General features: G+C 30.9%; 1 protein-coding gene across 11 annotated transcripts in view; it reads left to right on the plus strand.

The window, feature by feature from the left end:
• Nucleotides 1-12,821, plus strand: part of TfAP-2 (transcription factor AP-2) — a 416,024-nt gene that overhangs the window by 288,320 nt on the left and 114,883 nt on the right. Inside the window, exon 1 of one of the 11 annotated variants that reach the window (XM_076538521.1) lies at nt 8,540-9,423. The exons of the other annotated variants lie outside the window; for them this stretch is intronic. Coding sequence (XP_076394636.1) covers nt 9,331-9,423 — 93 coding nt within the window. The 5' untranslated portion in view covers nt 8,540-9,330. Of the gene's footprint in view, nt 1-8,539; nt 9,424-12,821 lie in introns of those variants that run through there. 11 annotated transcript variants of the gene reach the window in all.

Below are 12,821 nucleotides of genomic sequence, written 5' to 3' on the forward strand. Positions count from 1 at the left end.
AATATTATTTAAAAAAAAAACAGTAATCGGCGAAGTATTTCAAACTTTGTCTGAAATACAACACGTTGATGTCTTTAATATTAGATTTACTTTAATTCTTTTCCTCTATTTTAAAATTTTTAAATTTGGTAAATGAGAAATTTTATATTTCAGTTCATCTAGACATCTAAATTTTCAATAATACAATTTGTCATGAAATATTTACACTTGTTAGAATTTCATTGTAAAATATTATATTTGTAATCTCAAATCCACAGAAGATACGTTTCTAGTTTTATAAATACAGAAATTTTTATACTTTATACATTTTCATATTTTTACTTGTTATATATTTTTACATTTTAACGTTTTATATACTTTTCACATATTTCTACATTTTAATATTTTATACACTTTTTATACATTTCTATACTTTAGCATTTTACATATTCTTTATATATTTCTGTATTTAACAGACAAAGATTACACATTTCTATATTTTGTACGTACATATCATAATTTTATACATACACAAAACTGCATATTTGATAAGTAAACATTTGTAAACATTTAAAATGTACACATTTCTGTATTAAACAAGCGTAGTCTAAGATAATTAATTTCACGTAGGATGTGAAAATGTTACTACACGACGCGACCATGAATGGCACTGGCGTAATTATGTTTCAGATTTTACACCGGCATATATTACCCGTAACGTCACCTCGTCGACGTTACATTTTCCCTCGTAAATTAAAGCACTCGGCATCGATGAATGAACAACATTACCGGAAAAGCGACTACAAAACACTCGGGATTAATTCTTTGCCGTGTTTAATTAATACGCTACCCATCTACCGAGAAACGAGCATCAAAACCGATAACGAAGTCAGAAGACCGTTGTCGAGTGTCAGGATCTAATCTTATCTCGCTGAGAGACGATAAATATTCTGAATGTATCGGGTGGTTGCCATGGTTCAATCGTAAACTGATCGATAACACTTCAATTAAAATTTAAGTGCAACCATGAAACATAATTATAGAGAAAAACAATTGCTTCTCTGTCGTGTGAGTGAAATTAATGCGTTCATTACTGGAGGAATGACTAATGCTACAAATCTGATTTTATGGAATTAGGAAATGAAGGAAGAAATTGTAAAACATGTTGGTGATTATACACAGCGTTTGGATGCATATTTTCGTTGTTTGAATCATTTTTTTAAACTTCGATTAATTATAATTAGTTTGACTTATTAAATTCACAATTCACGTATTTGTCATATATGAATTTTAACATTTGTAAAATCTTTTAGTTAATAGAATGAAGTTAAAATTCAACTAATTCGCCAGATGGCACAAGAAATCATCGACGCCATGATACTTATCAACTAGATTAAGGTTAACCTTATTTTACTTAAAATTGAATAAGAATATACACTCAAACTATTTATTATTCTTGAACATACCGTACCAATAAAAATGATAAAATGTTATGCATTAAAAACCTATAATATATGAATACATTACGAATATTATGCAAAATTTCTTAATATGAATTGATCTACACCGAATTTTTATGAATTAACCCAAGAATTTACCATAAAAGCTGTGTAAATATAAGTAATCGATTAAATACCTTGTGTTTACAAAAATACAATTAACACATTGACTGCCACATTGAAACAATTAAAAATTGCATCAAGTAGTGTTTTAATTTTTAATAAATTTTACCAAATATTTTCACAACATCTTATTACATTTCTTTTCCATAGATCCACGTAATCAATGCAAGAATTTTTTATGAGGAAAGTGAACAAATTTTTAATAATGCTCATGTTAAGTCAGTTTGGCAACTTAAGTGTCACCCACATATGGATGACGCGGCAGTCAACGTGTTAAAAGAAATATGTCAATATAGAAAATGAAAACTAGTTATTGGTACAAAACGTAAACAGAGAAAAATATACTTCTCGATGTTCCTGTGTAACCACATATTTTCACATCGTTCATGGTCGCTTAATTTATTTAATTATCCCAAATGAAAATATGAAACTAAATTGAAGTTGTTAAATTACTTATTAGTGCGTCGATAAAAATAAGGGGATCGATCTGAAAATGGAGGAGTTTAAGCTACCTTCCCACTATGCTATTTCAACAAAACCAATCACTTTTATCTTCATCGTTCCTCAGTGGCTGTGCCAGCAAAAAAGGTGATTTCATGTTCCGTTACTGGTTGATTACCTTGTATAACTTACAGCTTCTTTGGCTATTTGATCTCTTACGGAAGGTTTCCACAATAAGAAGCATCCTGTTAGTGAACGATTTTATTTTTCATCATTAAACATGTTTCCATTATCTAAAGTAGAAAGTACGTGGCCACTGTGTATTTAACAAAAGATGATTGTAAACGCGTATTAGTGCACGCAAGAAAGGCGATTTATATCTTTGAGCGTCGAACTACAGGAAGATTGAATTATTAAGTTCATTTGCGATTGATGAAAGATAATCCTGATTGAACCACGAGATCGTTCGAGATATTCGTCGCTTCTGAAGGTAACTTGTTAGAGAGTTGGCTACGTGTAAATCTAATAAAATGAGGTTTGAAGCAATTTATTAATAAAGAAAAACGTTTTAAGAAAGCTTTTTCAAGAAATTAGGTGTCTTGTCAGCCATATTGGTATCACGTGAATTACTATATATGCACATTTCATTAAAAAAATAAAAAGTATAATGGTAGAGCATGCTTTGTTACTGTTCTAAATATTAAGACATAAAAAGACAGTAAAAGTAATAACATTCGATCGTTTCTTACCAGTAAATACAGTGTGAGAGAAACCTTAGTCCTTTCGCACCAATTGTAAACGCGTAATAAAGCTGTGTTAACCTATATACAATACATAAATGTGATTATAGATAATATCACGAGAATTACCGTATAATTGGTATTTTTACTGTAGCTATGTGGGTCGTATGTAAATTGTGAACACTATTATATTTAATAGGGTATGTGATTGATTATTTCAATATAGTTTTAAGAAAATGACTTTCATATTAAAAATTGACAGGTTCAATATAAGTATAAGTATTCAATATAAGTTTAATATATGAAAACCATGTTATTGTAGATTACATTGTGAATATTTTTGAGAAATAACATTTGTAAGTAATATTTTTCGCAATTTGGAAAGAATGTATACTTGAGTAAACATGTGTATGTGCATATATGCAACATGCACATAAAATATAGAAAAGGTACTACAATAATAATACTCACAATTAAAATATTTTCATAGTAAAGAAATAATGTGATTTCATGACCACGTAAGATGAAACTATTTATAATTACATAATTATGAAAATTATGAATTACATTAATTATACTATAGTATTACATTATGAAAGGGATAACTATATTTTTAATTTATTAATACAATAATTACTCATTGATGATTTAAACATATTCATTAGTGACTAACTGTTTGTTTCGTTTCATCAAAAATAAGTAAAGCAAATTATTGGTTAAAATTTTAAAGTACATTACTGGTTAAAATTTTAAAACGTTGAAGTTAAATGTGTTCAATATTACAACGATAGATAGTTTATGATTATTCGATAACGACAACCTATTTATAATTACAAATTTCAGTAACATTGACGGATATTAGATGTGCATATGTGTGTACTTAGTAATCAATCATATTGAAATATGTAATTATACTTGTTTTTTATGAAAATATAATTTCACAAAGGCATGCATGAGTTTATATAACCTTATTCAAATTCATATGAAGCGTGCATTTAACAGTGGTATAAATCATACTTTCTATAATTAGCAAAAAATGAGTTTGGTGACTAAATGGAACATCCGATCTAATGTAATTTTCATTAATTTTTATTGCAAATATTTAAGAAGTTCCACGTGGAAATGATTTATACAAAAAATCGATGTGTTAGTAAAAACTGTATTTTTTTCTGGCAATAAATAAATTTCATAATTTACATATTTTAAGAAATACATTTTCTGAAAAATAGGCATTCACATCAAAGATTCACAATTATATTTTTCAAATTTCTATGACAATTGTCATTTAGTATGTCATTTTAATTGTCATAAGAGTAAGTTGTTAAAAATGACACAATTAAAATTTATCAATTTTTAATTTCTCTAATGCTTAATAGCCATTATTAGAAACTTAATTTTGGTTATCATTAACCAATATAAACGATCGAAATATTTTTTAATTACCAACTTATTAATAATAATAAAATTCTAACTTTCCTAATTAATAATACCCATTATGAACAATTTTGAATTTTAATTTGAATAATTTCAATTTGACCATTAATTATTATTAACAACAGTAATTAATTTTGGTTACAAATAATCGCTATCAAAAGCAGAAATTTAATTTTAGTTACAGATAACATTTGTTCCTGATTTGAATTTTATTTTCGTTTCCACTATTGATTGTCGATACTGGTTAAGGGGGTAACAAAAAACGTCCCATTGGTACTATTGATTATCAGTAACCAAAATAAACTTCTGGTCATCAATAATAGTTACAGTTAACCAAAATACAATTTCAATTATAATATCGTTTAATGTCAGCCAAAATTGAATTTCTGTTGCCAATAACGTTTCGAAAACCAAACTTAATTTCTTTCGATGTTATTAGTGTCCAAAAACATTTTAATTATTCATAACATTTATTTTTAACGAAAATCATTTTATTAATGATTCCAATTATTATACCATAATTTTCAAAATTTTTCTTTTAACATTTATGATGTCTGCATAATGTATTTATAAAATTCATCAACCGCAAGTTATAAAAATCTGTTAGATATAAAAACTTGCAAGGATGTCTCGTAACGCGACGACTTTAGATAACTCATAAATGATGCATTGTAAAATAAATTTTTCAGAAAAAAGTTTATGGTTTCCAAAATTATAGTATACAATGCTGTAATTTTTTATTTATACTTCGACTTTTCTCGGTCGTTTTCAGTTCTGTTTTTAAATAGAATTTCTATCTTTCCTCAGATTGCGATGTATGCATGAAATTTTGTGTAAAAAGGCATGGGTCATCAGTTTAAAATTTGTAGTATATTATTAGAAGGTTATCAGTAAAATTTACTGAAATGTTTTCAAATGAATTGTAGACTAAAAAATAAATTTGTTTGTACAGGTTAGGTTTTAAAGCAGTGTTGTTAAATTTTGGACACTGACAGGGGTTTTAACCCTTAACGCTCCAAGTGCCTCTCAGGCACCACCGATGTGTGGCGCTACATTACTCAATTATGATTTAAATTTCAAGTTAAATTTTAGACATTGACAGAGGATCTTAACTCTTAACGCTCCAAGTGTCTCTCAAACACTATCGACGTGTGGCGCTACATTACTCAATTATACTTAATATAAATATTCTAATCAAAATTATATTACTTCTAAGATGAATAAAGATTGTTTTGAGTGACTTTAGTATTATCATTTACATGTCATTATAGTATTTAAAACCTGATACTTAAAAACTTGCAAGTCGAAGTATGATATCGATATTCACAATTAAAAATCGGACCATTAAGGATTAATAATTTGAGGTATAATATGAGAGTATTGTAAGTATTATAATATTAATATACCAGTGTCATAAATGTTGAAAGTATTATAATATTAATACACGAATATTGTAAATGTTATAAATATTATATAACATGTGCCATAAGAACATTGTAATTCATTGTCAACTCACTTCACAAAAGTGATATTGTGAGCTTTTGCTATTGCTATGTTCAGCAACAGAGAAGAATATGTAATACTTGTTTATGGTCCACGTTTATGGTCTAACATTATCTGACACTAAATATCCTGATCGAAGTATTCCATTGCACTCTAACCCCCTGATTTACAACTTATGACGCACTTTACAGTTCGAACGTGACGTACCTAAATCCTACTTGCACAAGGAGTTTTATAATTTAAAATATTGATAATGAATTGTAGTTTAAATAACAATCAATTCATAAACTATTGAATTACAATTGAAATAACAATTAATTGTTAAAAAATTGTTTTACAATTGAAATAACTATGTATTTATAACCTATTGAATTATAGTTTAAATAACGTATATAGCCTAAATAATTTAATAAACCTATTGATAATTTATTGAATGGTTTAAACGACAATCCATTAATCTAAGTCTACGTTAATACTAAAACTACCACACCGGTCAAATGACAGCCCCACAAGTTTTTTATTATAAGGTACACATTTCATTAAAGTACATTCCTTGAAATCAGCATTGATTGTCATGAAAATAAAAAATAAATGTGTGTACTAATTTATGTCTCGTCATTTGTTTATTTATTAACTTCTGTCTATTTTGACTTCCCTTTACTTGTTTATTTTTTAACTTCATTTTTAATTTCAAGTTAAGTACATATTATATGCTGGCAGGTTTAGTGTTACGTTTGTTATATAAACATACACAGAATTTTATAACAAGATTCAAGGCTTAAAAACGCTAATGTTCTATAAAATAACCTGGAATCAAAAGTGCGTAGACTTGTCCCCCGTACTTACGTATAAAAACGAGTTTAACCGTCATAATTATTTCTAAAAGAACAGGAGACTGATATAAAGTTTCCCAGAAGTGAAGATCCACTAGATCTCCACATGTGCGCTAGTTAAACGTTCATTATGTCTGATAATGAGGTCGTTTAATGTTAAATTAGACTCACTGACAACCGGTTTTACGTGGACAACTATTTTATATTTACTTATATCACTCGATGCACTCTGATTCAATTTTTATAAACTTCTGTTGATAACGCACGTGTTTGATATATCGAGTCGGTCAAAACGTTATTAATAATAAATTTCTATTCTATTTCTATCAATTTAGCAGAAATCATCAATCAAAATGGCTATTTGGGAAAAAAGTATATTACCTTTATTAGCAGATATTTATTTAATTTATGTGTTTATTTCAATTTATTTTCCTTTAAAATATATAGCCTAATATCGATGCATATGCATGCTCCTTCAGAACACGCTTATTAAAATGATGAGATCCAAATAATTGCTCGAAGAATATATCTACAAGTATTTGTACTTCAATTGTGTAATGTTTATTTTTATATTTAATTTTAACAAGTTCCTCAGAAATATTATTTCTACAGTTGTTTCATTGACATGTACTCTGTTTTTGCAGACAACAAGGTTACATTTTTTGTTGGCTACAATAGTCATGACACATTGCCAGATAGTATAAAATTAGTTGATGTGTTTTGAATGAATGCAAGACTTACGTAATAAATATAATTTCTTGGACATACCTGTGACGAATGGAAAACCTGAATTTGGCGAATGAGTCAATGCTTGCAAAAAGCAAAGACATTGTAATATTATAAGTATGATAAAAACAAAAGTATAAGACTTGAAAATAGATGATCAGATTTAAGACCCACTTTTATGATGAAACGAATTTTTATTGTAACAATAAAGAAATAATAATTTGAGGACAAAAGTAATATTTCTGCGATGAATTATTTAATACAATTGAATTATCGACTCTTTTCTAATACAATTTAACCTAAGAATGCTTATTACAATCTATTTAACATTTTCGTTCATTTTCTTATCCTACGTTCAAAACTACACCTGGTTTTTTAATCAATTTTTTATATTTACCCTTAAAAAAAAATTTTAAGGGATGAATTTTTCCTGTAAAATAAAAACCTCATCCCGTTACGGCTATCTGTTGAGATAAACCTAATGAACATCCAAAGTATCCATAGTAGTGAACATGCTAAGTAAAAATCGACATCAGTCAGCGAGTAGTCTTGTAAGTACTTGTCAATTAGTACTCTTACAGTACCCAAAATAATCTATAAGATAACTATAGCAGTTTAAGAAAAATCCTTACACAGCTTAATTATGTTGAAATATTGTTGAATTACCATTTGACTCTGTCTCTAGAGTCAGTGACCCTAACCGTATATTTACATCTAAGGGCCAACAGGACGTTGCAGACCCACACTGTTATTTTTCCAAGAAGTATGTCAGATTTTCTGCTTTGGAAAAGTTCTTTACTTTTCAATTTAATCAATGAAACGCAGATGTTTAATAAATTTATAAGCGAGATACTAAGTATTTAATTTAATAAGCACCCTACCGAGCAAAAATAAAATGACTGTCCAATCACGAAGAAAATGAAGAAACCACGCGGCGCTTTGGCAAAGCAGTTCGAGGTTGCGCGCTCGTGCGCTCGGACGCGTCGCGTTAGCCCACGGGCTATCCTATTCGCTCGCTCGTAGGACGTCCCCTCGTGAATCGCGGCCGTTCTCGCTCGACTGGTGGGGCAGTTCTAGGAGTAGTCGCACGTGGTGGCGCGTATCCTCGGGCAAAATTTCGGTCGTCATCTGAACGCGTGCACAAACGAGAGCTCTCCGTTCTCCTATCCGCCGCTCTGGGTCGGGATGGTAGGGCAGAGTTCTTAAGGTGGTGGTGGTGGTGCAGCTGCCGACGACGACGCCTGTGTCGTCGGTGGTGGTGGTGGTGTTGGCCACCAGTGGTAGTAATAATAGTAGTAGTAGTAGTAGTAGCTCTCGGTAAGAGCACACCGTACCACCTCCCATTTCGTTCTCGTCGCGCTGCTGGCACACGGCTGTACGCCTATACTTTCGTACGCCTGGTCGTCGTTCAGTCGGTCGGCCGCAACACATCGCTCAATCAGCCGATCAGCTGTTCTTTTGCTCACCGGCTCCACGAGCCTTGCGAACACTCCTCGAGCTACCCTCGACACTTCGACAGCTCCCGGAGCATCGCAAACGGCTCGTCATCGATGCTTCCTCGCGACCGATAGTCCTCGATCGGTGACTATGATCGGATCGGCGCGACACTCGCTAGTTACGCGAGCGACGGGCAACAGCTCGAAAGCTGGCTCGTTCGACACGCCGGGCGTTTAGTAAAATCGTGTAACCCTCGTTTCGCCGGTCACATACGGGCAAAATGACTTTACGGTACCCTTTTCTGGTCTATTCGTTGCAACTTGCGAAGCTACAAGCTTGACGATGCCATCATGTATGAACGATGATTGACAGTTCGCCGCGTGTAGCATAATTACTCAGATTGTGGATCGTTTGCTATTTTGATTCAGAACTGGCAGTTGATCTGTCAAGTGTGGAAGTGTGAAAGTGCGGTTGGGGAGATTCGCGTAGTGGTGCACGAATGACAAAAGTGTTTGTGTGATGTGCAGGAAGTTGTGCGCGGAAAGTGGTTGAGAAAAGTCGAAGCGTCACTGAGACTACTTCGGAACGGGAACCGACAAACTGGAGATCCTAGGGATGTTTCCGCCGCGCACGGAAGCGCCGACAGCGGACAAGCTGGCGCTCTGTTACGCGCCCCATGTCGACATGACCACGGTGATCGAGGTCGAGGTGTGTTTTCTGTATGAAAGATATTTTAACGTCGATTTTCAAACGTAGATTCCGAATAACACCATGTAATTCCTTATCGAAATATCGAAACAAAAATACAGAATTTTGTTGAAATTCGGCTAACAATAAGTCTCTAAAGTCAAGATGTTGGTCCGCTGCGTTCTTCTGCCATTTAACTTCTGTCGAGTGACGTAAACTTGTATTGTGAATGTAAACAATGTTTAAATAGCATGTTAATGGCTTGTAAGAACGACGCGAAAAAAATTTTAAATGGAGTTTTCGGTTGCGAAATTACTGAGATTGTTACCAATGTTGGATGCATAGTTATGCCTAGCTAATTACTGAAGCAACGTGTTTTGACTTTTCAGTTCCTTAAATGCGTAATTAATGGTTTGTGCTAATTGGACTTTCGATAGCTTTATTGTACACTTTGTCTCTAATTCCCATAAACGAGAGTTCATGGGTGTAAGACGTCCAAACTCAACCTGCGGTACATCCAGCCTTGAACACATTTTTTTACCTCTAATAACTAAGTATTGAAAAAATTAGTGAAATCGCTGTTATGTGGCTCAAGAATGAAAGAGGTTCAGTATTGATGGTATAAAAATTATAAAATGTGAAGACTAAGCAATTCCACGTTTTGTAGAATAATTGTTATTAAAAAATATTCTTACATTTCGGCTGAAGTATGGTGGAGCACAGAGTAGAGAAAATAATCATAATTAAAAATAATTATTGAAAGTAATATTGCTGTAACAGTACAAGAACGCAGTGAACTATCAAACTTGATTTTCCTTAAAACCATTACATTTCTATTACTTTTAGAAGACAATATCCTTATATTTTTAATAATATCCTATTATAATCGTCACAGAAAAATCGCACATATATTAACATCATTAGTAATACAAGTTTGCAATTATAATTTAGCAACGATCATTAGTTAAATGTAAAAAATAGAATCTTGTAAATTTTATAAATTTTAATTTATGCACATAAAAATTCCAGACGAAAATCTCTAAAAATATTATGCTCCAGATAGTGAATTTGTAACCTAACACTTTTATCCATTCATGTTTTGAATTATTCTGTCGGTGCACATGAAATGTCGCGTTTTGAATATCACATAATAAATTCATTATCAATTGTAAATATGATATTGAAGGAGTTTCTTATGAGGTACCTAAAAACAATTTCCTGAAATTCGCAATTTTCAAGATGTCTCTTTTAATGATTACAAACTTAATAACAGTTTAGTGAAAATAATAATTAAATTGCTATGAAGTAAAGCTATGTACTTACACATGAGAACTGATATTTTCATCAGCCGGTAATTTTGCAATGATAGTACTTATTTGTGGGACGATACTTACGATTAGTTCAGATAATAGTCTATTAAGCTTCATAGTGGTTTATTTTAAATTTTATAAAGTGATTGTCTGTTAACAACAAATTTTGAAGACAGTTGAATAAAAAAAAAGCTGTCAAAAATAATTTTGTAATGATATGTCGAACTGGCTTTATTAGTAGAATAAAACGAAAATTAAATAATAATGTAGCAATGGAATTAGTAAATTATTACTAACAGTATAAAGAATTACATATAAACAGAAGTTACTTTACTTATTCTATGCAGATATCCTATTTTGAAAGAATTATACATTTTTAACATTTAAATTTGGAGAACTGCAATTAAGCTACTGTAATTATTCAGAACGAAGCAGAAGTTTAAATTATATCAATTTTACATAAGCTACCGTACGAAATTAATTTCATAATTGAATAACATAAAATTTTCTGTCTTCTCATATTGAATTTATGTTACCGATACTTCCAATGACATTTAACCTATTTAACAATAATTGCTTAATCATATAAATGAATAATTTGGAAGACAGATTTACTTTGCAAATTTGAAAATACTACTACCTGTCAAATTATTAGCAGAATTTCTGGCTTTCTAAAGTTGACAAATTGGAAAATTAGATATTTGCAAACTATTAAAGTACAAAAATTCTTTTATTAGATTTCATTTTTCAACTTCTCAAGACTTTAAATTACCAAATTTCTAAAATTACCAATTTGACATTTCTGAAGTGTCGAACTTAAAATTTCTAAATTAATATTTTATTATTATTCAATTTCCAATTTTAAAGAATATTAAAATTTTTTAATTTCCTTAGATTTTTATGACAACATTCATTTTGCGTGCACATGTTCATAAGCTCCTCCCTGATCACCTAATCTGTCCACCATTAGACTACATTACCAAAAGAATCCCTATGTTCAATAAATATCCCTATATTCAATATTTAAATTTCTATTTACGTATAAAATATGAGAACACGATTTATGTTCGCAAAAAATAAAAAATACTCATTAATACATAATATAAACAAACATAGTAATTCCAGTCCAACAAATACCAACACACCTAATCCGCTATTTAAATCAGCATTACCCAAGCCAGCATCAATCAATTCTCTTTTAGATCATTCCTCTCCTGAAGTTGTTAATCGCAGCTCGAAAGTCTCGCACAAAAAAATATTCGTACTTCTCTCGAGTACACGCATGTTTCATATTTTCTTTCCTAGCTATTTATTCGTAATCTATGATCTGTCGATTTCGACACTGGGCCGGCTTATTGGTTATTAATTGTCTACTTGTCGTATGTGGTAAGAGGGACGATTTCTCTCGCGTTATCAATAGCGATCTCAGCTGGAAAGTTCGGCTATGCGTCTTGTGAAACTTACAGGCTACTCTCGAGTCAAAATTTTATGCGTGTGCCGTTTTGATCGAGATCCCTAAATGAGCCTATAAAGTAAAGTCTATTTATGGAAAATGAAGAGAATTATAATAGATGAGACTTATCATTCTATTTTTGTTGAGCAATCAAAATAATTGCAATTCTCGGAATATATGGCTGATGGACGTTTGAATTAATTGTATTGAAAAGGTGTTTATTATGAAAGTGATGTAACCTGAGGATAATATTTTTACCCGAATATATTTGCTTCTGGTAAAGAGTAATACTGATAATATTGTGATGGACTACAAATTATAAAATATTCGTGATATAACCTCAATAGCGAGATCTGCAAGTCTAGATATTATTTCTGATTTCTATTATCAGCTTGCTGGTTCTAGTTTAGTTTCTAATTATTCAACAAATTCGATAAGGCTCTTGTTTCGTCCGTGTTAAGATCCCTTAACAATTCTACTGTTATTTTAAATTAACTGATTTACTAAAATTATTTTACTGAAAAATATGGCTGAGAAAATTGACTGCGATGCATCTGAAAGTGAAGTTGGTGGGTCATAATAACAAAGTAAGAATATTTTCCTCGGTAATAACACTACTCAGAAATAAGATAAGGGAGTTGGTAACAAAAGAAGAA

The sequence above is a fragment of the Megachile rotundata genome, chromosome 12 (genome assembly GCF_050947335.1).
Source record: "Megachile rotundata isolate GNS110a chromosome 12, iyMegRotu1, whole genome shotgun sequence".
NCBI classification, from domain to species: domain Eukaryota; kingdom Metazoa; phylum Arthropoda; class Insecta; order Hymenoptera; family Megachilidae; genus Megachile; species Megachile rotundata.